General features: G+C 57.5%; 2 protein-coding genes across 4 annotated transcripts; one reads left to right on the top strand and one right to left on the bottom strand.

Moving 5' to 3' along the window:
* Positions 1 to 197: 197 nt before the first annotated feature.
* Positions 198 to 18,324, top strand: VPS26B (VPS26 retromer complex component B). Its single transcript, XM_061154522.1, has 6 exons — positions 198 to 463; positions 8,512 to 8,668; positions 13,549 to 13,713; positions 14,938 to 15,113; positions 16,143 to 16,285; positions 16,767 to 18,324. Exons 1-6 carry the CDS (start codon positions 241 to 243, stop codon positions 16,911 to 16,913), a joined length of 1,011 nt encoding a protein of 336 aa, XP_061010505.1. The 5' UTR covers positions 198 to 240; the 3' UTR covers positions 16,914 to 18,324.
* A 330-nt stretch (positions 18,325 to 18,654) lies between these two features.
* Positions 18,655 to 23,188, bottom strand: THYN1 (thymocyte nuclear protein 1). 3 transcript variants are annotated; one of them, XM_061154537.1, is made up of 8 exons: positions 22,983 to 23,188; positions 22,001 to 22,081; positions 21,620 to 21,801; positions 20,734 to 20,802; positions 20,317 to 20,409; positions 19,781 to 19,876; positions 19,380 to 19,530; positions 18,655 to 18,840 (listed from the first exon to the last, which is right to left on the bottom strand). In XM_061154537.1, exons 1-8 carry the CDS (start codon positions 23,014 to 23,016, stop codon positions 18,794 to 18,796), a joined length of 753 nt encoding a protein of 250 aa, XP_061010520.1. In that variant the 5' UTR covers positions 23,017 to 23,188; the 3' UTR covers positions 18,655 to 18,793. The 3 variants fall into 3 exon arrangements, with proteins under 3 accessions (XP_061010520.1, XP_061010530.1, XP_061010539.1); XM_061154547.1 differs by lacking the exon at positions 22,001 to 22,081 and having other exon boundaries at positions 22,983 to 23,185; XM_061154556.1 differs by lacking the exon at positions 22,983 to 23,188 and having other exon boundaries at positions 21,919 to 22,779.
* Positions 23,189 to 23,215: the final 27 nt, after the last annotated feature.

Raw genomic sequence — 23,215 nt, forward strand, 5'->3', positions numbered from 1 at the left:
GGGGTGGGCCGTGCGCATGCGTGCAGCCACTCCGGCGCGTCCGGCTGAGCGGCGGACGCGGCGTCCGCTGCTCCGGGGCCGGGCTGTTGCCTCTGAGGTGGGCGCCGGAGGCCGCGGCCGGTGGGTGCCTCGCGCGCCTCCTCTGCCCTGCCCTCGGAACCGCGCCGGCCCGGCGAGCGCGGGCGTCGGCGTCGCGCCCAGCCCGCCGGCCTCCCCAGGCCCGGCCGGCCCGGCGGGGCCATGAGCTTCTTTGGCTTCGGGCAGAGCGTGGATGTGGACATCCTGCTGAACGACGCGGACAGCAGGCGGCGGGCCGAGCACAAGACCGAGGATGGGAAGAAAGACAAGTACTTCCTATTCTACGACGGCGAGACGGTGTCCGGGAAGGTGAGCCTGGCTCTCAAGAACCCCAACAAGCGGCTGGAGCATCAGGGGATCAAGGTCGAGTTCATCGGGCAGATCGGTGAGTGCGGGGTCCGCCCCGCCCGGGCCCACCCCCCTGCCGCCTTCGACCCTGACTCCTGATCCTTGACCCCTGACCCAGCCTCTGACCTCCCTCTCCAGACCCCTGGCGCGACCCGAACCCCTGTCCCCGCCCCCTAGCCCCCGCACCCACGGCTGCAATTCCAGACCCCTGCCCCCCCAGCCCCTGGCGCGACCCGAACCCCTGTCCCCTAACCCCCGCACCCACGGCTGCAGTTCCATACCCCCTGTCCCCACTCTGCCCCAGGCCCTGTGACCTGTTGCCCGCCGCCCTGGGTCCGAGCTCCGCGGGCCTGCCTCGGCTTCCTTGCCAGCTGGGCCCGCCTGCAGGTCGTGACAACCACTCCGAGCCCCGCGTGGCCCACCCACCTCTCTCTCGTGTCTGTGGCCCACCAGCCTCTTACCGCACCTTCTCTGGGAGCTTGTTTGGGAAAGCATCCCCACGGGCTCCAGCATCAGCCCTGTGTCCACACATGCTGCATCCCTAAGACTTCTTGATGAGAACAGAGTCTGCGCCACTGTCCTTAAAGAGTGCTCCCAAGCCCCAGATTTAAGTGGTCAAAATTTCCCAAGGCTCTAACAGATTTCAAACACGATTGTTAGCAGTTACAGCTAGACAATAAAAGACAGTAGCAATACAGAAGATTTGGGAGCTGCCAGTCAACAGGGTTGTCTCCAGTTCTGTTTGGACTTTCGTGTTTATTAAAACTCACAGATATTTCTGAAATAGTTTATGTCAGTAGTTCAGGAGCAGGGTCACAGTAAATACCACAGTTGGCTGAAAAGACGTCAGGCAGAGAAATCGTGCCCCATGCCACTGCCCACTCTGGCCCTGTGTGGGGGATTTCCTGGGAACGCTCCTCAGAGGCTCTCTGTCACTCCCTGAGATCCCAGCACAGAATCTGTTCTCCATTTTGCAGAGACAGAAAACACAGGAGCCCTGGGGAAAGGCTGTGTGCTCAGCACTTCAGTGCCCAGCCTGAAGTATTGACTTCTGCTATTTAAGTTAACGGAAATCAGGTCAAAGGCTAGCTAATCCTATAGGAACCCACCCGTTGTTATTTTAAACCCAGAATAAGAGTGGCCTCAAGCTGAAGAGTGAGTTTCAGACCCTTTGCTCACTTGCTTCCAGCTTATATAGTGTCCATCAACAGCAGTGCTGTCGACACGGTGGGCCTGCTCATTCTTGGTTGTCGGGGGGTGCATTTCACAGCCTCCCCAGCCTCGACCAGCCAGATGCCAGAACCACAGAAATGTCTTACATCCGTGGAAGCTAAAATCACTCCTGGAAAAGAGCTCCTGGGGATATAGGAGGAACCCAAAGCATTCTTTGCTGGGTGTGAGTAAGGCGATGAATTTCAGGCCTCCTTAGGTTTAGTGTTTTCACATCAAGGTTTGTGAAAGGTTTTAAGGCTTTAAGGTTGTCAGTGGATTCCACGGCTCTGCATTAGGTGTGAAGACAGGCACATCTAGCCAGCAACTGTGCCATCATTCGCGGGGGTGACACCTGCCCCGTACGTGAAAGGTAACCAGAGCACCCCCTGCCCCAGCAGTTGTGGAATGGGCTGTGCAGGGACGCTGGCAAGGTCTCCCTCCAGCCCAACTGAAAGGGAGTTGGCTGCCCTGCCTGGTTTCCTGTCCGCTCACATCCCAGGACAGCATCCCTTCTCAGATTTCTCAGAGCCTCTTCTGCTTCCATTGACAGCTCTTCCTGGGCCCCTGAGTCCACCCTGTGGCCTTGGGGAAGCTGTCCCCTCCCTGGGCCTCGGCGCTCTCACCTGTCAGGCAGGAACAGCAACTCTCCCTTGGGAGAACGGTGAGGGGTCTAGAGCCTAGGCTTTGTGCAGTGTGGGGTGTGTGTGCTGGACCTGAGAGACTTTTGTGACCCAGCCTCAGGGCACTGGAGCGAGACTAGTGAGTGAGGTCCCCACACTGCAGTCGTGTGGTTTCTGCTCCCTTGCTTTCCTAACGCTGCATGCAGCGGGCGGGGCTTTGTTCTGGCTCTGAGGTCTGCTATACCGGTGACAGACAGGGTGGTCCTGCCCTGGCCACCTGTGAGAATGCTGATGTCGTTGTGTGCCAGCCACCTTCCTCGTTCATTTCACTCAGAATTTTCTTCTTACGAACCATTGTCTGTTAGGTTTGGAAGTGTGTACATCCTGCCTGTGCATTAGGGAGGACAGCCTGGTGTGTGACCAAGGCTGAAGCAGAAGGCTACTTCGGTTACGTAAGGCTCTGTACTGGGCAGACGTCACTAGGGTCTCGTGAGGACTAGAGATCGTCGATGTGTGTGAAGAGCAGGCTCTGGCACTTTTCAACCAAACGCTTATAACCTCTGTTAGGCTGGATCCGGGGGCTGGACCTTTGAAGCGTCAGTCAGCTCTGGTTGCCTTGCTGACTGCCCCCAGGATCTCCGTGCCAGGCCAGCCTCACCTGCTGCCTGCCCTGCGTCTCCTCCCAGCAGGAGGGGTCATCCGAGTTCTCGCAGGGACAGCTTTCTGGTGGCCATTGCTTGGGTCCTGTTTAGACCGCAGTCCTCACGGCAGGCCGGCCTGGGCGCAGAGAAGCGCCTGTCAGTCTCGATCTGGGGGCAGGATGCGGTCCCGCATCTGCAGTGTCTGCCAGCCCGCTCGCCTGCGGCCCGCTTCAGCAGCTGGGTCTGCACCCACCACTGCCATGTCAGCTTGGACTCACGTCTCCCGAGCCTTTCTGCTCGCCTGAGCTCACCCCCGAGTTCCGTGCCTGGGTCTCTGACTGCCTGCTGAATGCCTCCGGAGACACGGTGGGTTGCCCAAGGACACATCCGAACCAGAACGCTCCTCTCTCTCCCTGCCCCAGCCCCCTCACGGGGAGGCCCCGAGCGCCCCTGCCTCCCCTGCGCCCCCAGGGGCTCCCTCCCCCTCCTTGGTGCCGCTGCCCCTGACACCTCTGTGCGGAGCAGTCTCCTGAGAGGCCTTCCTGCCTCTGTTTGCCTTTTCTTTCAGTTCAGTTTCTGTAAGAGCGAACTTTCTAAAAGGCAGTTCTGACACTCTCAGTCCCTTTGTAAACTTCTTGACTCCCAGTGGGTTGAAGGAGACAGTCATCCAGCTCTTTCCTGAGCTGCCCCTGGTTTTTCCAGATGTGTGTCTCTAACCCTTCACCCAGGCATGTGTTGTTGACTGTTCCCATCAGATGGCTGCGAGATACTCTGCACCTTCTGGAAGAAGAAGGAGCAAAGAGAGGCATGAATAAGTGTCCCCTGTGGTCCATGGGGCTGAGATGCACTTTGTTGGGAAGTCCGTGACTTTCCTTCCAAGAGGCTGGGTTCACAGTGTCACCACACAACAAGTACTATGGCATTTTGTCCCCCTGACACCTTCCAGGACTGGTCCAGTGTGTACCCCACTCTGATCTACACAGAGAGAACCTTACTGAAGAGGGACCATCAAATACTCTTGCTCTTATTTTTATGACTCAGTTGCTCAGTCGTGTCCGACTCTTTGCGACCCCATAAACTGCAGCATGCCGGGCTTCCCTGTCCTTCACCACCTCCTAGAGGTTGCCCAAGTTCATTTCCATTGAGTTGGTGGTGCTATACAACTGTCTCATTCCCTGTCTTCCCCTTCTCCTCTTGCCTTCTACCTTTCCCAGCATCAGGGTCTTTTCCAGTGAGTCAGCTGTTCACATCAGGTGGCCGAAGTATTCGAGTTTCAGCTTCAGCATCAGTCTTGCCAATGAATATTCAGGACTTGATTTCCTTAAGGATGGACTGGTTTGATCTCCTTGCAGTCCAGGAACTCTCAGGAGCCCTCTCTAGCACCACAATTCAAAAGCATCAGTTCTTTGGCGCTCCGCTTTCTTTATGGTCAAACTCTCAAATCTCTACATGACTACTGCGAAGACCATAGTTTTAACTAGACGAATCTTTGTTGGCAAGATGATGCCTTTGCTTTTTCATATGCTGTCTAGGATTGTCATGACTTTTCTTCCAAGGAGCAAATGTTTTCTGTTTTCATGGCTGCAGTCACCATCCGCAGTGATTTTGGAGCACATGAAGAGAAAATCTGTCACTGTTTCCCCATCTACTTGCCATGAAGTGATGGGACTGGATGCCATGATCTTAGTTTTTTGAAAGTTAAGCTTTAAGCCAGCTTTTTCACTCTCCTCTTTCACTTTCATCAGGAGGCTCTTTAGTTCTTATTCACTTTCTGCCATAAGGGTGGTATCATCTACATATCTGAGGTTATTGATATTTCTCCTGGCAGTCTTGATTCCAGCTTGTGATTCATCCAGCCTGGCATTTCACATGATATACTCTGCATATAAGTTAAATAAGCAGGGTGATAATATACAGCCTTGATGTACTCCTTTCCCAATTTGGAACCAGTCTGTTCCATGTCTGGTTCTAACTATTGCTTCTTGACCTGCATACAGGTTTCTTAGGAGGCAGGTAAGGTGGTCTGGTATTCCTATCTCTTGGAAGATTTTTCCAGTTTACATGATCCACACAGTCCAAAGACTTTAGCATAGTCAGTGAAGCAGATGTTTTTGTGGAACTCTTTTGCTTTCTTTATGAGCCAATGAATGTTGACAGTTTGATCTTTGGTTCTTCTACCTTTTCTAAACCTTGTGTATCTTGTATATCTGGAGATTTTGATTCAAGTACTGCTAAAGCCTAGCTTGAAGGATTTTCAGCATAACTTTACTAGCATGGGAAATGAGCACAATTGTGCGGTAGTTTGAGCATTCTTCGGCACTGCCCTTCTTTGGGATTGGAATGAACACAGACCTTTTTCAGTCCTGTGGCCACTGATGAGTTTTCCAGATTTACTGACCTGTTGAGTGCAGTTCTTTAACAGCATCATCATCAACAGCATTCAGGATCTGAAGTAGGTCGGCCTGAACTTCACCACCTGCACTAGCTTCTTTGGTAGCAGTTATTCCTAAGGCCCACTTGACTTCACACTCCAGGATGTCTGGCTCTAGGTGAGTGACCACACTATCATGGTTATCTGGGTCATTAAGACCTTCTTTGTTTAGTTCTTCTGTGTCAATACAGACACCTCTTCTTAATCTCTTTTCCCTCTGTTGGGTCCATACTGTTTCTGTCCTTTATTGAGCCCATCTTTACATGAAATGTTCCCTTGGTATCTCTAATGTTCTTAAAGAACATTGCACTCCAAAGCAGAGAGCTAGCCTTGGGATCTGAGTTTTTAAAAGTAAAGCCCCTGGGTAAGCCAAAGCCCATCAGCCCGTCAGGCCTGTGGTGAGCACCCAGGGGGCTGCTGCACTTAATGCATGAAGCCAAGAACGCGCAGTGAGAGGTACGCAGACTCTCACCCGTTAAGGAGCTGCTGCAGAGGCGCCTGCAGGCACCAGAGGTGTCAGCGGCCCGCAGGTTTACCAGGCATGGGGGGCCTGGGGGACGTGTGAGCCAGAATCCTGAGCAGAAGGCAGGATGGAGCTTATGGCCCTGGAAAGAAGCTGGGTGGGCCCGGGGGTCTCCCAGCCACGTGAAGCCTGGCCCCGCAGGTCTCGGGGCGGCTCTTGGGGGGCCTGTGACGCAGATGCAGCCAGTACGGCATCCTTCCATCCACAGTGGCGGCTCCCCCTCAGCCTCTGGTGGCAGGCTTCGGGGTAAGCATCCTGCCTGCAGCGGTCGCTTCCTCCTGATGGGCTGAGACTGGGACGTTACCTTGGGAAAGGACCAGGTGGTTCCTTCTCCTGGCATGAGGTGACTGGTCCCTGCGGGTTTCGGAGGCTGAGAAGCGCCCAGGGTGCCTCGGGGAGAAAGTGGCCATTGACAGTCGCTTTAGGGCCCCAACCGAGAACAGCCGTGGGTTTTCTGTTTTAGTTTATGTGAGAACCCAAAGTTTGCAGCAGATAGCAAAGGACGGCTACTCTTTCTGACCCTTTGGCCCACATTAAAGCACACATTGAAAGGCACAGTCAGGCCCCACTCAGACTACACACTGGCTGCTCTTCCATGACATTTGGGGGTGGGGGATCGTGGGGAGGATCTGTACCCCAGGCAGGCAGCCACCCCCTGCCCCACCGGGGGTCCCGGCCCAGCCAGGCTCCCCTCCTGGGAGCCTGCACACACTGTGGCGCTGTGGGTCCTGCTCTGGTTTCCCTCTCATGTTGCCTTTGGGCTGTGTGGTCACATTTGTGTGTCCTGGCGTCCTGCTCTTCACTCTGGCATTTCCCACGTACAGTCCTCAGACACTGGGCTTTGCTCCACCTGCTGCTGTCTCATGAAACCACGGCAGAGCTCAGCTTGGCACCCGAGACACCCAGCTCCCCAGCTGAGGGCTCCATCTGTTCTGGTCAGCAGAGGCTCCTGTGGTGAAGGACCAGCACGAGGCAGAGGACAGGTCCCTGGCTGGTGGCCCCGTTCCCCCTGGCCCCTGTGCATCCCCCCCTCCCCCATTGAGGGCACCCTGCCCCCACAGCCGTGCCCCGATGATCTGCGTTGCCCCGCATGTGGCAGGCTCGCTGCCCACTGCTGACACCGCCTGGCCTGGGGGAGCAGGTGGGTTATTGGTGACCTAAGGTGGATCCAGGTATAACGGGGGATCAGCAGCAAACTGTGATCACAGGGCACTTCATGCAGAAGTAGTGGTGCTGGCTGGGCCTGACCTCACTGCAGCTCCCTGTGATGTGGATGCCGCCCCGCCGCCTGGGAGAACAGGCTCCGTGGGGCGGATCTGTCGAGGCCAGGGCCCAGGGCAGCCGGCCCAAGAGGTCCCTGGAAGCTGCGCTTTCCCCCCAAGCGCCCCCGTGGCAGGCCTGGTTGCCGTGTTGGCTCTGGGAGGCAGGAGATCTGGCCTCTCGACTCCAAGAAGGCTTCGATCGTCGGGGGCTTAAGGCCTTTGCTGTCTGGGGTCTGCCCAGCCCCTCATGCTCAGGCTGTCCGAGAGAGAGCCAGCCGAGAGGTGCAGGCCAGGCCTGGCGGGCGGTGGTCCCGGCCATACCACCCTGTGGCCCTGCCCCCGTGTCCAGGCAGCCAGCAGCAGACGCGGTGAGAGCACACGTCCTCCCGCCAACCTGTCCTGTCCTGCTCAGGCTGCTGTGGGGAGGCGGGGCAGGTCTTGACTGTGATGGGGCCACTTGGAATCGGTCGGTAGTCAGTGCCCCCATTGCACAGCTGGGGACTGGGGGCGCCGGGAGCTGGGGTCTGGGGGCGCCGGGAGCCGGGGTCTGGGGCCTTGTCTCCAGCAGCCACCCTGGAGCACAGTTCACCACTTGAGCAGCAGCCTGATGTGGGCGCAGACCGCCCGGGACACGTGGGTGACATGACTCAGGACAGCCACCCAGCAGGCCTGTCTGAGAGGACAGTGAATGTGCAGTAGGCCTTCTCGGAGGGCGGTCCCTGGACAAGCAGCAGTCTGTTGGGATGTCCATCCTGAGTCCCACCCAGGCCTCAGAATCGTAGATATGGGGGGGGGGGGGGGGGTGCCAGCTGTCTGTGCCTAAGCACAGCCTCAGGGGTCCTGGTGCTCACAGGAGTCCAGGGACTGTGGCCGAGACTGGGGTAGCCTGACAGCCCCTCCGGCAGCGGGCCGCGTGGACCCGTCTCCAAGTCCTCACCTGGTCCCGCCTCGTGCTCACCCCTGATCTCCCGGGTCCCAGGAGCAGACACAGCCCAGCAGGAGAACTGAGGTGCTGGGCCTGGCCCCGCCCCGCCGCGCCTCAGTTTCCTTGTCTGTTAAACGCGTGACAGGCTCACCCAGCCACTCAGGTTGCCGTGAGGATGGTATGACTGAGTGACGGAGTCAAGCACGCTTCCCACAGTTAGGAATTGATTTAACTATGTAAAGGGATGTGATGTTTCGGTGGTGGTCCCCCCCCGTGTCCCCTGGGTGTTGCCCCGGGACAGGGTCTCCACAGAGCTCAGGGTGTTTGGGTGCAGGGCTGCCGTACGGGGCGAGAAGAGGGGGTCGTGAAGCAATGTGCAGCTCTGCGGCTGGGAGGGGTGCTTCCGCAGCGGGCCCCTGCCGCCCTCCGTAGGCCATGCTCCGGTAGCAGAGGTTTCCGCTCTCCCCGCAGAGCTCTACTATGACCGCGGCAACCACCACGAGTTCGTGTCCCTGGTGAAGGACCTGGCCCGGCCCGGAGAGGTCACTCAGTCACAGGCTTTTGACTTCGAGTTCACCCATGTGGAGAAGCCCTACGAGTCCTACACCGGGCAGAATGTGAAGCTGCGGTAAGTGAGGTGACTCCTTCTCCTCCGGCTCCGCACATGCAGGGATGTGGGCCTGCGCTCTGTCACGTGAGAAGGGGGTCACAGATTTGGATTCTTTTTTAAATTTATGTTTGACTGCGCCGGGGCTTCACTGTTGCCAGCGGGTTTTCTCTAGTTGCGGGGAGCTGGGGCTTCTCTCTAGTTTTGGTGCTCTGGCTTCTCATTGCAGTGACTTCTCTTGTTGTGGTGCACAGGATTAGTTGACCTGAGGCATGTGGACTCTTCCTGGACGAGGAATCGAACCCATGTCCCCTGCAGTGGCAAGCAGATTCTTAACCACTGGACCACCAGGGCAGTCCCAGATGTGGATTATGATCCCAGACCCGTCCTCTGCATCTTTTGGGACAGGAGAGAATAAAATGTAGCACAGTGTGAGAAGCTTTAGAACAGAGATACACATCTTTTAAGTACAGGCAATGGTTTTCCTTGTTTCAGTCTTGAAAACTGAAGGTAGGCACTGATTCCAGGGCCTCTGGGCTGTGTGATGTCACTTGGACTTCTGGCTCCAAGTCGTGGTCATCACCTGGGGCCTGCATGGGGGACAACATGGGCTCTGGGGAGGTCTCCCTTCTCCCCTCAGAAGAGAGACTGCAGGCTCTTCTTTTCCAGCCTTTGAAGGGAGTCCAGACGCTGACAGTGCCCCATTCAGCAGCGCTCTGTGACTGCTCTCGGAGGAGGCAGCAACAGCAAGCACTGTCTAGTTGTCAGTTAAACTGGGCCAGGGGCTTATTGTGATTTAATGTGATGCTCTGCAGTAGATTCCTCATCAGTTCAGTCGCTCACTCATGTCAGGCTCTTTGCAACTCCATGAACTGCAGCACGCCAGGCCTCCCTGTCCATCACCAACTCCCGGAGTCCATCCAAACCCATGTCCATCAAGTCAGTGATGCCATCCAACCATCTCATCCTCTGTTGTCCCCTTCTCTTCCTGCCCTCAATCTTTCCCAGCATCAGGGTCTTTTCCAATGAGTCAACTTTTCGCATCAGGTGGCCAAAGTATTGGAGTTTCAGCTTCAAAATCAGTCCTTTCAGTGAACACTCAGGGCTGATCTCCTTTAGGATGGACTGGTTGGATCTCTTTGCAATCCAAGGGACTCTCAAGAGTCTTCTCCAAAACCACAGTTCAAAAGCATCAATTCTTCGGTGCTCAGCTTTCTTTATAGTCCAACTGTCACATCCATACATGACCATTGGAAAAACCATAGCCTTGACTAGATGGACCTTTGTTGGCAAAGTAATGTCTGTGCTTTTTCATATGCTGTCTAGGTTGGTCACAACTTCCCTTCCAAGGAGTAAGCGTCTTTTAATTTCATGGCTGCAGTCACCATCTGCAGTGATTTTGGAGCCCAGAAAAATTAAGTCAGCCACTGTTTCCACTGTTTCTCCATCTATTTGCCATGAAGTGATGAGACCAGATGCCATGGTCTTAGTTTTCTGAATGTTGAGCGTTAAGCCAACTTTTTCACTCTCTTCTTTCACTTTCACCAAGAGGCTTTTTAGTTCCTCTTCACTTTCTGCCATAAGGGTAGTGTCATCTGCGTATCTGAGGTTATTGATATTTCTCCTGGCAATCTTGATTCCAGCTTGTGCTTCCTCCAGCCCGGCATTTCTCATGATGTACTTTGTATATAAGTTAAATGAGCAGGGTGACAATATATAGCCTTGACGTACTCCTTTCCCAATTTGGAACCAGTCTGTTGTTCCATGTCCAGTTCTAACTGTTGCCTCCTTACCTGCATACAGGTTTCTCAAGAGGCAGGTCAGGTGGTCTGGTATTCCCATCTCTTTCAGAATTTTCCACAGTTTATTGTGATCCACACAGTCAAAGGCTTTGGCATAGTCAATAAAGCAGAAATGGATGTTTTTCTGGAACTCTCTTGCTTTTTCGATGATACATCGGATGTTGGCAATTTAATCGCTGGTTCCTCTGCCTTTTCTAAACCCAGTTTGAACATCTGGAAGTTCACATTCACGTATTGCTGAAGCCTGGCTTGGAGAATTTTAAGCATTACTTTACTAGTGTGTGAGGTGAGTGCAATTGTGCGGTAGTTGGAGCATTCTTTGGCATTGCCTTCCTTTGGGATTGGAATGAAAACTGACCTTTTCCAGTCCTGTGGCCACTGCTGAGTTTTCCAGATTTGCTGGCATATTGAGTGCAGCACTTTCACAGCATCATCTTTCAGGATTTGAAAAAGCTTAACTGGAATTCCATCACCTCCACTAGCTTTGCTCGTAGTGATGCTTCCTAAGGCCCACTTGACTTCACATTCCAGGATGTCTGGCTCTAGGTGAGTGATCACACCATCGTGATTATCTGGGTCATGAAGATCTTTTTTGTACAGTTCTTCTGTGTATTCTTGCCACCTCTTCTTAATATCTTCTGCTTCTGTTAGGTTCCTACCATCTCTGTCCTTTATTGAGCCCATCTTTACGTGAAATGTTCCCTTGGTATCTCTAATTTTCTTGAAGAGATCTCTAGTCTTTCCCATTCTATTGTTTTCCTCTATTTCTTTGCATTGATCGCTGAGGAAGGCTTTCTTATCTCTCCTGGCTATTCTTTGGAACTCTGCATTCAAATGGGAATATCTTCCCTTTTCTCCTTTGCTTTTCACTTCTCTTCTTTTCACAGCTATTTGTAAGGCCTCCTCAGACAGTCATTTTGCTTTTTTGCATTTCTTCTTCTTGGGGATGGTCTTGATTCCTGTCTCTTGTACAATGTCACGAACCTCCATCCATAGTTCATCAGGCACTGACTAGATCTGTCAGATCTAGTCCCTTAAATCTATTTCTCACTTCCATTGTGTAGTCATAAGAGATTTGATTTAGGTCATACCTGAATGGTCTAGTGGTTTTCCCTACTTTCTTCAATTTCAGTCTGAATTTGGCAATAAGGAATTCATGATCTGAGCCACAGTCAGCCCTCGGTCTTGTTTTTGCTGACTGCATAGAGCTTCTCCATCTTTGGCTGCAAAGACTATAATCAATCTGATTTCAGTGTCGACCATCTGGTGATGTCCTTGTGTAGCGTCTTCTTTTGCGTTGTTGGAAGAGGGTGTTTGCTATGACCAGTGTGCTCTCTTGGCAGAACTCTATTAGACTTTGCCCTGCTTCATTCTGTACTCCAAGGCCAAATTTGCCTGTTACTCCAGGTGTTTCTTGTCTTCCTACTTTTGCATTCCAGAGCCCTATAATGAAAAGGACATCTCTTTTGGGTGTCAGTTCTAGAAGGTTTTGTAGGTCTTCATAGAACTGTTCAACTTCAGTTTCTTAGGCGTTACTGCTCGGGGCATAGACTTGAAATACCATGATATTGAATAGCTTGCCTTTGAAACGAACAGAGATCATTCTGTCGTTTTTGAGATTGCATCCAAGTACTGCATTTCCAACTCTTTTGTTGATTATGAGGGCTACTCCGTTTCTTCTAAAGGATTCCTGCCCACAGTAGTAGATATAATGGTCATCTGAGTTAAATTCACCCATTCCAGTCCGTCTTAGTTCGCTGATTCCTAGAATGCCGATGTTCACTCTTGTCAGATCCTGTGTCAGAAAGCTGTTGAAAACAGTATGGCAGTTCCTCAAGATATTAAAAATAAAACTACCGAATGATTCATCAGTCCCACTTCTATGTATAAACCCAAAAGGAGTGAAAGCAGGACTCAAAACAGGTTCAAGTGCTCTCACGTTTAGTAGCGGCATCCCCAGCAGCCACAAAGTGGACGTGACCCAGCATCCGTCAGCAGATGAGCGGGTGAGCGCCACGTGTGTCCACGTGGCAGAAGAGTGCTCGGCCTTGAATGGGAAGCAGACCCTGACCCCTGCTACGGCTGGGAGGAGCCTTGAGAACCTCGTGCGCAGCGAGAGGCACCTGTGTTCCTGTGGCGGGCAGCTCGGCCAGGGTGGTGAAGACAGCCAGGCTAAGCGTGGGGCTGCGGAGGAAGCTGCAGGCTCGAGCAGGACCCTGGACAGCGGTCTCTGGGAGTGTGCTCTGGGGACTGATGACTCTGGGACTGGTTAGAAGCTCAGGAGGAAGGCTTAGCTGGAGAGAGACTGGATCTGTGGAGAAAGGTGGGAAGTTGCAGGACTGAGATGTTGGACAGTGGTTCTCTACCCAGGGTCCTGTGTCAGTCCTTCAGGGCAGTGTCTCCTCTCTCTCATGGGTGCCGGGCCCCTTGGCCCAGCCGGATGCTGTCCGGGTCCGCACTTCTCCTCCTCTGCTGCTCTGCTTCTGAGGCCGACTCTCCCTGAAGGCCCCTCTCCCCGCAGCACCGGGTTGCGGCCTCTGGCTGACACTCTGCACGCGCTCTAGTTTCCCCTCGAGTGGCTGTCTCCCCGGGCACAGGGGTTGGGGGACCGCGAGTTGCCTGTGACTCCATCTCTGCGTCCTAGGTCTCGTAATAAACGCTGTGGGGACTCGCTGACCTGGTTTCTCCATCACCTCTTCCTGTCACTGAACTGTGGGGGACTTGAAACATGCTCACTCATGGAGTACTGTCAGATAGACAGCGTGCAGACCTAAGAGTACATGACCCCTCCTGAAGAGCCAGGAGGAGCTGCAGAAGTAAAAGCTGCACACAGTGCCTGGCAAGTGGTGGTGAGGCTGCTGTTGGGGTCCAGCCCCCCTGGTTGCCGGGCTGGGCTCGGGAGCGGCTGGGGAAGGGCCTCTGAGCTCCCTGCAGCTATAATAGCAGGATCATATCTCGGTGCGTCTCTGCCGGGAGGGGGTGCCCAGAGGCAACTGGTCAGAGGAATCAAAGCCACAGAGGCCGACTTGGCCAGGGGTTCTCGGGACAGCGGGGGGTGAGTAAACCCAGGTCCCTTCGCTGCTTGCCCACCTCCCACAGGTACTTCCTCCGGGCCACCATCAGCCGCCGTCTGAATGACGTCGTCAAGGAGATGGACATCGTGGTGCACACGCTGAGCACGTACCCCGAGCTGAACTCCTCCATCAAGATGGAGGTCGGCATTGAAGACTGTCTGCACATCGAGTTTGAGTACAACAAGTCCAAGTGAGTGGCGGACGGTTGGTGCCTGAGGGGGAGGGCATGCAGGACTTGATTTTAACTGACCAGAACATTTTAGACCGCACGTGCTGTTACAGCGTCAAAATACCTCAGTGCTTGTAAACTGCAGAACTCACTGACCGTTCAAAACGTACCAGGAGCATCTTTCTTTTTAATGTAGTACATTACTGAAAATGCTTGAAAATTGTATATTCAACTCACAGAACTAAAAAAGCCCCCGCATCGCTAATGAGCGTCTCTGGGTGGGGCGGCCTCGCCTCAGACCTGCTGGCCTCCAGAGGCTCGGGGTGGGGGCTGCCTGGGCGGTCCTCCTGAGGACTGGGGACACAGGGCCTCCTAGGACTGGTGATGACCGCTGCACTTCCCCCGCCCCCCCACCCCGGCTATGGGAGGGGCCCCACCCCTGGGAGGGACCCTTTGCCTTCTCCTCACAGTCCCAGGGCTCACAGGCCTTCCCAGGACGGAGCCCCCCCAGCACCCCAGCCACCTGGTGTAGGGGGGTGCCACCTCGTAGAAACGCAAGCAGCCGCCAGCCAGCAGTGTGGTGAAGACCAAGCTGAGCAGGAGACGGGCATGCCTAAGGCTGGACGGGCACACTGGGCCCTGCCCGCAGAGCAGTCTGCGCCCAGCACACGTGCCCACCGTCCCCCCAGGAAGCTGGGGGGCAGATGGGGCCAGATGCAGGCAGGCCCCCAGCCTGGGGCTAGGCCCCAGCCTGCACCCTGAGTCTGTCACGTGGTCTGTCCTCCACTCTGGTTGAGGCCTGCGTCCTCAGCCCCTGCCCCCAGCTCCCATCCTCTTCCCTAGCTTCACTCGGAAGGTTTGCTCTCTGTGGCCACACTGGGTGCAGGCCAGCCCCGCTGCTGACTGACCAGGGAGGGCCCAGCTCCCAGACGCCAGAGGAAGACCAGGACCTGGTCCCTACTCCTGGTGGGTCAGCCTCTCACCCCAGAGCCTCTAAAGTACATGCTAGTTACAGCACCGAGCAAGGGTGACAGGGACCCGTTCTGAGTCGTGTGCGGGACGGCTGTGGGAGTGATACTGGCTCCAGCGCAGGGCGTCGGAATCTGCTCCGTGGGCAGTCTGGAGGAACGTGGGCCCACGTGGCCTCAACTCTCCTGGCCCACCACCCCCAGGCAGGCGGCACCCTCTCTCGATCCAAGAGGCCTGTCCCATCCGGAGCCGCACCTCTGGGCTTCCTCTCTGCAGGTACCACCTGAAGGACGTCATCGTGGGGAAGATCTACTTCCTGCTGGTACGGATCAAGATCAAGCACATGGAGATAGACATCATCAAGCGGGAGACGACCGGCACGGGCCCCAATGTGTACCACGAGAACGACACCATCGCCAAGTACGAGATCATGGATGGCGCGCCCGTGAGAGGTGAGCTCTCCAGGCTGGGGCGTTGGGGCTAACGTCACAGCCGGGGCCTGTGAGCCTGTGCTGCCTCCGCTTGCACTGTCCTTGCCGCTGGGGGAGCAAAATGGTCCTTCCTGCTAGTTCCCGCGCAGGCTGACAAAGTTAGGCTCTGGGCTGCCTGGCCAAGTGGACACCCTGACCGACACTCCCTGCTGCTGCGCACGGTGCTGGCGTGCCCTCTAGGATGAGTGGAGCAGGAGCTGGTGGGACCCTGGTGGCTACTGGGAGGAGCAATTGTTCGGATTCTTTGTTGGCGCTGCAGCTGCCAACGGTCTGTGTTTTCACGTGGACGTGCTGGGTGCCTCCAGGGCCTCACTCAGCTCTCCCAGGCCCCACCCCGCGGGAGGAGGGCTCACGGCTTCTCAGGGCCTTGGCCTCCCGATTGGGGTCTTCGGGGCAGCACTGGGTCATCCTGCCCGCTGGCTCCATCGTGTCCCCAGCCATGCAGCAGGCCAGGCTTGCCCTCTCTGGGGCACCGTGGGGCCTGTGAGCCACGCAGGGTGACGCAGGCTCCATGGCTTTGTGCTTGCTCAGTGGAGCTCTGTCCTGATTTTGTTCTGCTTGGCTGAGGAAGGCACCATGTTAGAGGTGGAAGGGATCTGAGATACCATATAGCCTGATTCCCTCACTTTCCGGGTGAGAACACGAGAGTCCAGGGATAGCAGAGACCCACCAGAGCTCGGTGGGGAGAGCTGGGGCCCGCCAGTCTCGGGGAGCATGGGGTGAGCCAGGCCAATCGGGGCGGGGGAGCTGACACTGAAATCGCTGGGGAAGACCATGCGCTAGCTAGGGTGGGACCGCTGGCCCTTACAGCGCAGCCGCTAGACTCGTATGCTGGTAAGAGTCCGAGCTGCTCACCTGGCGTCCTGTGGTTGCCACTCTGCCACCTGGTCTTGGCGGGCCTCAGCCAAGAGGAGACGAGCGGGCCTGGCCCATCAGTGGGCGGCGGGCGGGGCGCCTGCCCTGCCCCCCTGACCCCTCCTGGCCCTGCAGGAGAGTCCATCCCCATCCGCCTCTTCCTGGCGGGCTACGAGCTCACACCCACCATGCGGGACATCAACAAGAAGTTCTCGGTGCGCTACTACCTCAACCTGGTGCTCATCGACGACGAGGAGCGGCGCTACTTCAAGCAGCAGGTGGGGGCAGGGGGCATGGCTGCTGCGGGCGGAGGGGCAGGGCCGCGTGCGGGGGCGGGGCCAGGGCGTGGGCGAGGGCGAGCTGGTGGGTGTCTGTGCCGCTTGGTTCAACCCGAGCGGCCAGGAAGGTGTCTGTGCCTCCTGGTTCACCCTGAGCCCTGCGGCCGGAACTGGGTCCCAGTTGACACCAGAGCCAGTCTCCTTGAGCCCAGCCCCCGTGGCTGCTCCACCCTCCAGGCCCCATGGTCAGCAGGAGCCCCGAGGCCCCAAGGGATGGACAGCTGCTCGTTGGCAAGAGACCAGGAGGGCCTTTGCCTAAGAGTCCCTGGGACCCTCCCCAGACCTCCCCTCACATGCCCCTCCCCATGTGCCGCCCGCCCCCTAAGACTCCCCAGGCCCCTCTCACTTGCTGACCCCCATTGCCGCCTGCCCCCCTAAGACTCCCCAGACCCCCTCACGTGCCGTTCCCGCCACCCTGCAGGAGGTGGTGCTGTGGCGGAAGGGTGACATCGTCCGGAAGAGCATGTCCCACCAGGCAGCCATCGCCTCCCAGCGCTTCGAGGGCACGACGCCCCTGGGGGAGGCACGAACCCCCGGCCCACTGTCCGACGGCGGCAGCAGACAGTAGGCCCAGGGCGGGGAAGTGGCTGGGGCGGGATATCGACTGCTGACCCGCGCTTGCAGCCTGAAAAGAAACCATGTCTTTGACGTAAATCCTTTTTCCTGAAGAACCTGAGGGGCTGGGGTTGGGAGGCAGGGTGTCCAGGACCCTGTGCCCGACAGGGGCGTGGGGAGAGGAGGGGTGTCCCTGGGGAGCTGTCTGTGGGGCTGCAGAGGGCTCGGCTGTCAGAGGGGCTCAGGCCAGGAGCTGCCGCGGGAGTCTGGACGTGGTGCTTTGGCGCCTCCACAGGCCGCCATCGTCCTCCTCCGACTCCCAAGCATGGTCGTCCTGGACCAGATGGGGTCTGTGGCACCTCTGGCCCCTGCCCCCCCAGGCCCAGAGACACCAGGGCCCACGTGGCACGTGGACAGCAACAGGGAGAACTCAGTGGTTGTGTGCGGCGCGGTGGCCCTGGGCACCCAGGAGCAGAGGCTCTTGGTCCCTGCTGTCCATCTCATTCCCTGGGACCAGGGCTTGGTCTGACCCCTAGAAGGTCTGCGCTCACCATGGGGGCTGCAGGGGGGCGGGCCTCCCGAGCCGCTGTCCTCTCCTGCAGCTTGGGACCAGGGGTGTTCTGTGTACGTGGGTGCTCGCCACGCTAGAGGGGGTCTTCTGCGGCCGCACCACGCCTGGGCCTGTCATGTTAAGGGTGTGGCTGTCTGTTCTGTCTCCTGGTCTCTTCTCTTCTAGAAAGACTAGGCAGACCCCCGAGGTCAGCAGGTACTATGCAGTCGGGGGTCTGGGTTCTCTGTCTGCTGGGAGGCAGAGGGTTTGTTCTGTATCGTCTTTATAGGGATTCCTTTTCCTTGGAAATCGGGGCAGCTGTGGGCCCCGGACTGGGCAGGGCTTGTGGGTCAGAGCTAGACTGGAGAGAGGGGCGTTAGGGCGGCATCGGGAAGAGTGCCAGCACTGGGGGCAGGAGAGCCAGGCAAGGGCAGGTGGTCCCCCGGCTGGCCCACGGTTCCGGAGGGCAGAACAGCACCCCTTAGCTTTTCCAGAGCATGAACCGAGCCCTGGGGCCCCTGGGGCAGCCTGTACCGTGACCACTAGGACCGCCCACCCGCCCTCTGCCCCCAGCCAGCCGCGCCGACACCCGCGCCCGACACCCATCCTCTGAGGGAGCCAGAGCGCGGCTGCTTCTGTCCTCTGCCTGCTGGTCCTCTGCCTCTGCGCCAGGCAAGTGCGGGAAGGCGGCTAGGGCCCAGCAGAGCGGAGGGACCAGACAGGCAGCGTGGCCTGGGGTTGAGCCGCTGCGCATACCGGTTTCTCGCTGTGTGTCTTTACAGTGGCTGTGTTTTAAACAAAGCTGTTTCAGATGTGTGTCTGATTAAAGTGAGCCCCTGGGCTGGCCCGATCCACGGTCTTCGTGCCCACGGTCCACCAGGCTCTGTGGTGTCTTCATTGCCCCGCCACACGTGCCACTCCGGCCCACGACACCTGGCCCCCCCACACCTGTGGCCCCAGGTGAACAGTGATGCCCACGTTGTTAATGCCAGTTTCAGACAAGCACATGGCTGAGAAAGGAATTTCGGATTTATTCCAGCCTGGCAACTGGTCCTGAAACTGCTGGTTTAACCTCCGTGGGACCAGACCCTTGAAGGGCAGGCAGGGCAGGGTAGAGACAATCCTGTCACCAGACTGGGCCCTGCACCCGGCCGCGGGGCTGTGAAACCTGCTCTACCCACGATGCTGACTGGAAGACACGCTCTCAACTTCAGCATGGGTGTTTATTAGAAAGGACCAGGCCCTACGCCGCTCACACCCAGTGTGCTCCCCGCACTCCCTCTCGTCTCGTGGTAGCTTGACTTTGGGGCAACACCTTATCCATTTCAGCAGCCGCGTCGCCACTAACTCGGTTCCTTTTCCTCCAGGCTCAGGATAAAATCAAACTCCTCTGCCGAAAAGGGCACGAAGAGGAAGAATTAGGTCTGAATCGCCTCCTGAATGGGCTTCCCAGGTGGTGCCAGTGGTAAAGAACCCCCTGCCATGCAGGAGGCATCAGAGACACGGGTTCCATCCCTGGGTCGGGAAGACCCCCTGGAGGAGGGCGTGGAGCCCACTCCAGTGTTCCTGCCTGGACAATCCCATGGACAGAGGAGCCTGGGGGGATATGGTCTGTGGAGTCGCATAGTTGCACACGCAAAACGACTTACACGCGCGCACATGCGCGCTCCTGAATGGCGTGGTCCGGCGGGCACGTCTCAGGCACGAGGCCAGCAGCCGCTCCCTCGGGAACGGGGAGGGGTCTGGCTGCTGCCGCACCCGGCGTCCTGGGCAGCCTGGGGAGCTCCTCTCGTGGGAGTTTAGGGGCAGGGCGGGGCGTGGGGAAAACACAGACTCGGCTCTTAACCACTGTGCTTAGGTTTCACCAGCGAGTGTGAGTGAATTCACAGTCGTTCTGGCATGTGGTCCAAAGACAAGGGCCATCCTTACCTCGGGTCAGGCGCTGGACGGACAGTCTCTGGCGAGTGAAGAGAGCCATGTTTTTTAAAGGGCCGCCAGAGGCTTTGTGTGCTTCGTGATGGGCTCTGAGCTCAGCCAGGGGGATGAAACGCCTCATCATCCGCACAAACTGTACGTCCACCTATGTGGCAGCAGCACGTGGGACAGAAAATGCGCCTGTGAAAGGCGTCGTCATCGTCCCCACAAACGACGTCCACCCACATGGCAGCGGCGTGTGGGGCAGAAAGCACGGCCGGCTGTGTCAGCTGGGTGTACGAGGCCCTGCGGGCAGCACGACCTCCTGGAGCGGGGCTCCGTGCCCTGCCCTGGAGACCCCCAGAGCCCCCGCCCCCTGTCCACCCGTGAACCAGGAGGAGGAGGAGTCACTTTACCATGGACCACTTGGGGTTGTCTTCTTTGCTGGATGAGTCATAGTGGGGACTGTTCTTCTCAAACTGTGTGTGGTCCGGGTAAGCCTCCTTCACAATCTGAAATCAGATCCGAGTCTCTAGTCATTTGTCCACTCAGCTCCACAGCCAGCCTTCAGTCCGAGTCCAGCTTCCATTTCTTGGCCTACACAGTCTCACCCCATCTGTCTGCCGCAGACCAGCGCGGGCTCAGACGTCTGAGAATACTGCAGTCTGAGGCAACGCTGACGGTGGGCGCTCAACCAAGCAGAGCTTGCTGCTGGCACCAGTCCCCGCCCCCACCCTGCAGTCGAGTGTCTGGCTGCCGGCCTGCGTGAGTGCAGGGCCACAGTGTGGACCACAAGAAGCCTGTGCCCGTGGGGCCGGGGACACGGGCCCACCTTGCTATAGTCCTGCCACCTACTCCTGACTGCGGCAGGGGGGTGCGGATGACCCACCTAAGCTGTGTCCCCAGACCCACATGAAGGGAGCCAGCTCAGCCCTCAGCCTGGATACCCGACCTTCATGAGGCCCGCGATGCCCGGCTCTCTGCAGTTGCTGTGGTAGAAGAAGGCCTCCTCGTCCAGCCTCATGGCCCTCAGGAAGTTCCGGGCCTGTTGCAGGAGACAAGGAACAAGTGCTGTCTTCCCACTGGCGGGAAGCACCAGCCGGCAGAAATTGAGTCTGCCTTTGTCAGCGGAGACTGTTTTCTGCAGCTTCCCCCCACTTCAGTTCCATCCTTGCCTTTTACCCAGAGGTGTATCAGGACACTGGCTGGAACACAGGCAGTTTCAAAGCTGCAGGCAGCCAGAGAAATTCAGGTATTTGGGTTTGGGTTCAGGGAAAAAGCGGCCTTGGCTGAGACAGCTTCACTCCTGAGTAGGGCAGAGGGAAGCAGGCTTTACCCCCAGGTCTCACGGCCCCGCCAGCCTGCCTACCTGGTAGTTGCGAACACCGTCCCAGCACGTCGTCTGCCTGGGCTGTGCCTGGAGATCCTCGATGCTGAACTGGGCCAGAAACAAGGTCATTCAGTGAACACTCCTGGGCTGGCTGGTCAGGACGTACGGAAGCAGACATGTTCCTCCCTGTTTAGCGTGGGCACTGCCAGCAGCAGGGCCCAGGAGCCTCTGGGAAGTGCCCCATGGAGCCGCGCGTGCCAGGCATGCAGACAGCAGCCCTGTGCCACCCTGTCATCCCTCACAGTCCAGAGAATTAGCTGAGTGGGTGATTAATCTGGTAACCTGATTATCCCTATTCCACTTAAATATTATGTATCCCTCTATAGCCTCTCCAACTGTGTTGTCTCTGGGCTGTTGTGAGAACTGATTCACACTCATCCCCTGGTTACCGGCTTTTGGCAGGGAGATACCTAAGGGCACAGCGGGTGGCAAGAGAAAGGCAGCCCAAGGCCGAGTGTGGCCCGGCTTGGGGCTGGCGGACCAGCCTTCAGACCACATCCGCCTGTGCCTGACACACAGACAGTTTCACTGGAGCTCAGCCACACCATTTGTTTACTGGAACACAGGTGGCCTGTGGCCAGTTTTTCTGGTGTCGTCATTGCTTTTTTTCTTGCGTGGGCATACAGCTGACTGACTGTGGTGACAGGTGGACAGCAAAGGGACGCAGCCACACGCCCACATGAATCCACTCTCCCCCAGACTCCCCTCCCATGCCGGCCGCGTGGCTTCACAGAGCAGAGGGCAGAGGGCAGGAAATCCTGCCGGTGCTACTCCACACCACCCTCCTTGCTCCTCAGAGCTAAGAAGCAGGTGATGGGCCCCGTGGCGTCCCCTGTGCACCATGGAGACGGGCGCGGGACCGCACCTTCACATCCACGCCTTTTTCCAGTCGGCTTTCTGGCTCTGACTTCATCAGCCAGTAGCTGCCGAGGGTCTCCCCACCATCTTCAGAGGCTGGAGTCTTCTGGAGGCTGGAGTTCTCCACTTGGGCTGATGCCCCCCCTAGGTTCTTAGTTTTGGTGCGTTTTCCTTCTGGCCCCTTCATGTCTGCAATAGAAGCAAAAAGAAGGGAACTTTCTTACTTGCTGAGAAAGTTCTGATGCAGGAAAAACAGCTGCTCTGGAGTCAGAGCTTCCCAGGTGGCACTAGTCTTAAAGAACCCACCTGCCAACACAGGAAACTTAGAGATAGGGGGTTCAGTCCCCGGGGTTGGGAAGATCCCCTGGAGGAGGGCATGGCAACCCACTCGAGCATCCTTGCCTGGAGAATCCCATGGACAGAGGAGCCTGGCGGGCTACAGTCCGTGGGGTCACAAAATCTGAAGCAACTGAGCACAAACACAATACAAATAGTGGGCTGAGGCACTGCCTGCGTCATCATCAGTGTTCAGGAACATGAGCTTCTGTGTCACCTCAGACTCCCTCCTTGCTCACTGTGCTCTGAGCCTGCCTCCTTTCCACTCGAAGATGCTCAGAGAAGCTGGATAAAACCGCCACTGAGGAGTTTGCAGACATGGTCAGGACTCAGTTTTGTCCTCCAGTGAGGGAAATGTGCCTGAAGCAGAGTGGGTACCTGGTAACTAAGAGCTGTTAAGTTTTTACCTGTGTTCCGTGGTCACGCTCAACCTAAGGCAGGCAGTCCACACCATCCACCTGGAGGGTATGCGCTAGATCATACACCAGCCTGCCACGCTGGCCTGAACACACCTGACCCTCCTGCACGGCCTCTGAACTAAGTGGAAGCTCTGACGTGAGCCATCCTGACGGCCGTCTAACACGCGGCACCCTCCTGGTGTGCCGGTCGTCCCCCTGGACAGTGATCGGGACAGTAAATAAACACCGCGTGCGCTGATAAGCAACAACCCGGAACCCTCGTCCGTCTCCAGCAAGCACTTCCTCTGCCTCTGAGTGCTCTGCTGCTGCTGCTCTTCCACTGAATGCCCCTCACCCTGTGAACACGAGAGACGCCCCGCTCTCCTACCCATTTTCCACGCTAGACTCAAAGCCTCCGGCCCCCCGACCTCTTCCCTTCCGCGTGTGGCTCCCCTTGGAGTGGGGGCCGCGCGCGCCGGCCCTCGTCCCAGCGCCTTCCCCGGAGAGTCAGCGCTCGGACGGACGAGCGGCAGAGAAGGGCCCAGGACAGAAGCCTGGGGGCGGTTCGGAGCCCGGGATCACAGAACCAGCCTCCCGACTTCTTCCCGCGCGCGCTGAGCGGCCTGGCGCGCTCACCCGGCCCCGCCGGCCTCCTCCGGGCTCGCGGCATGCTGTCCCGCGGGTCGGGACGGCCGCCGCCTCGGGCGCTCGCTGGACCCCCCCGCGGCGACCAGCGAAGCCTCTGCACCCCGCGAAGCCCCCAGCGCGCGCCTCTGGTGCTCTCCTCTCTCCGTCAGCGCCGCGCGCTCGGGGCCGACCCTCGCGATCCCCGCCGGCGCCCCGCGGCGCTCTCCAGTCTTGGCGCACGC

The sequence above is a fragment of the Dama dama genome, chromosome 1, assembly GCF_033118175.1.
Source record: "Dama dama isolate Ldn47 chromosome 1, ASM3311817v1, whole genome shotgun sequence".
NCBI lineage: Eukaryota > Metazoa > Chordata > Mammalia > Artiodactyla > Cervidae > Dama > Dama dama.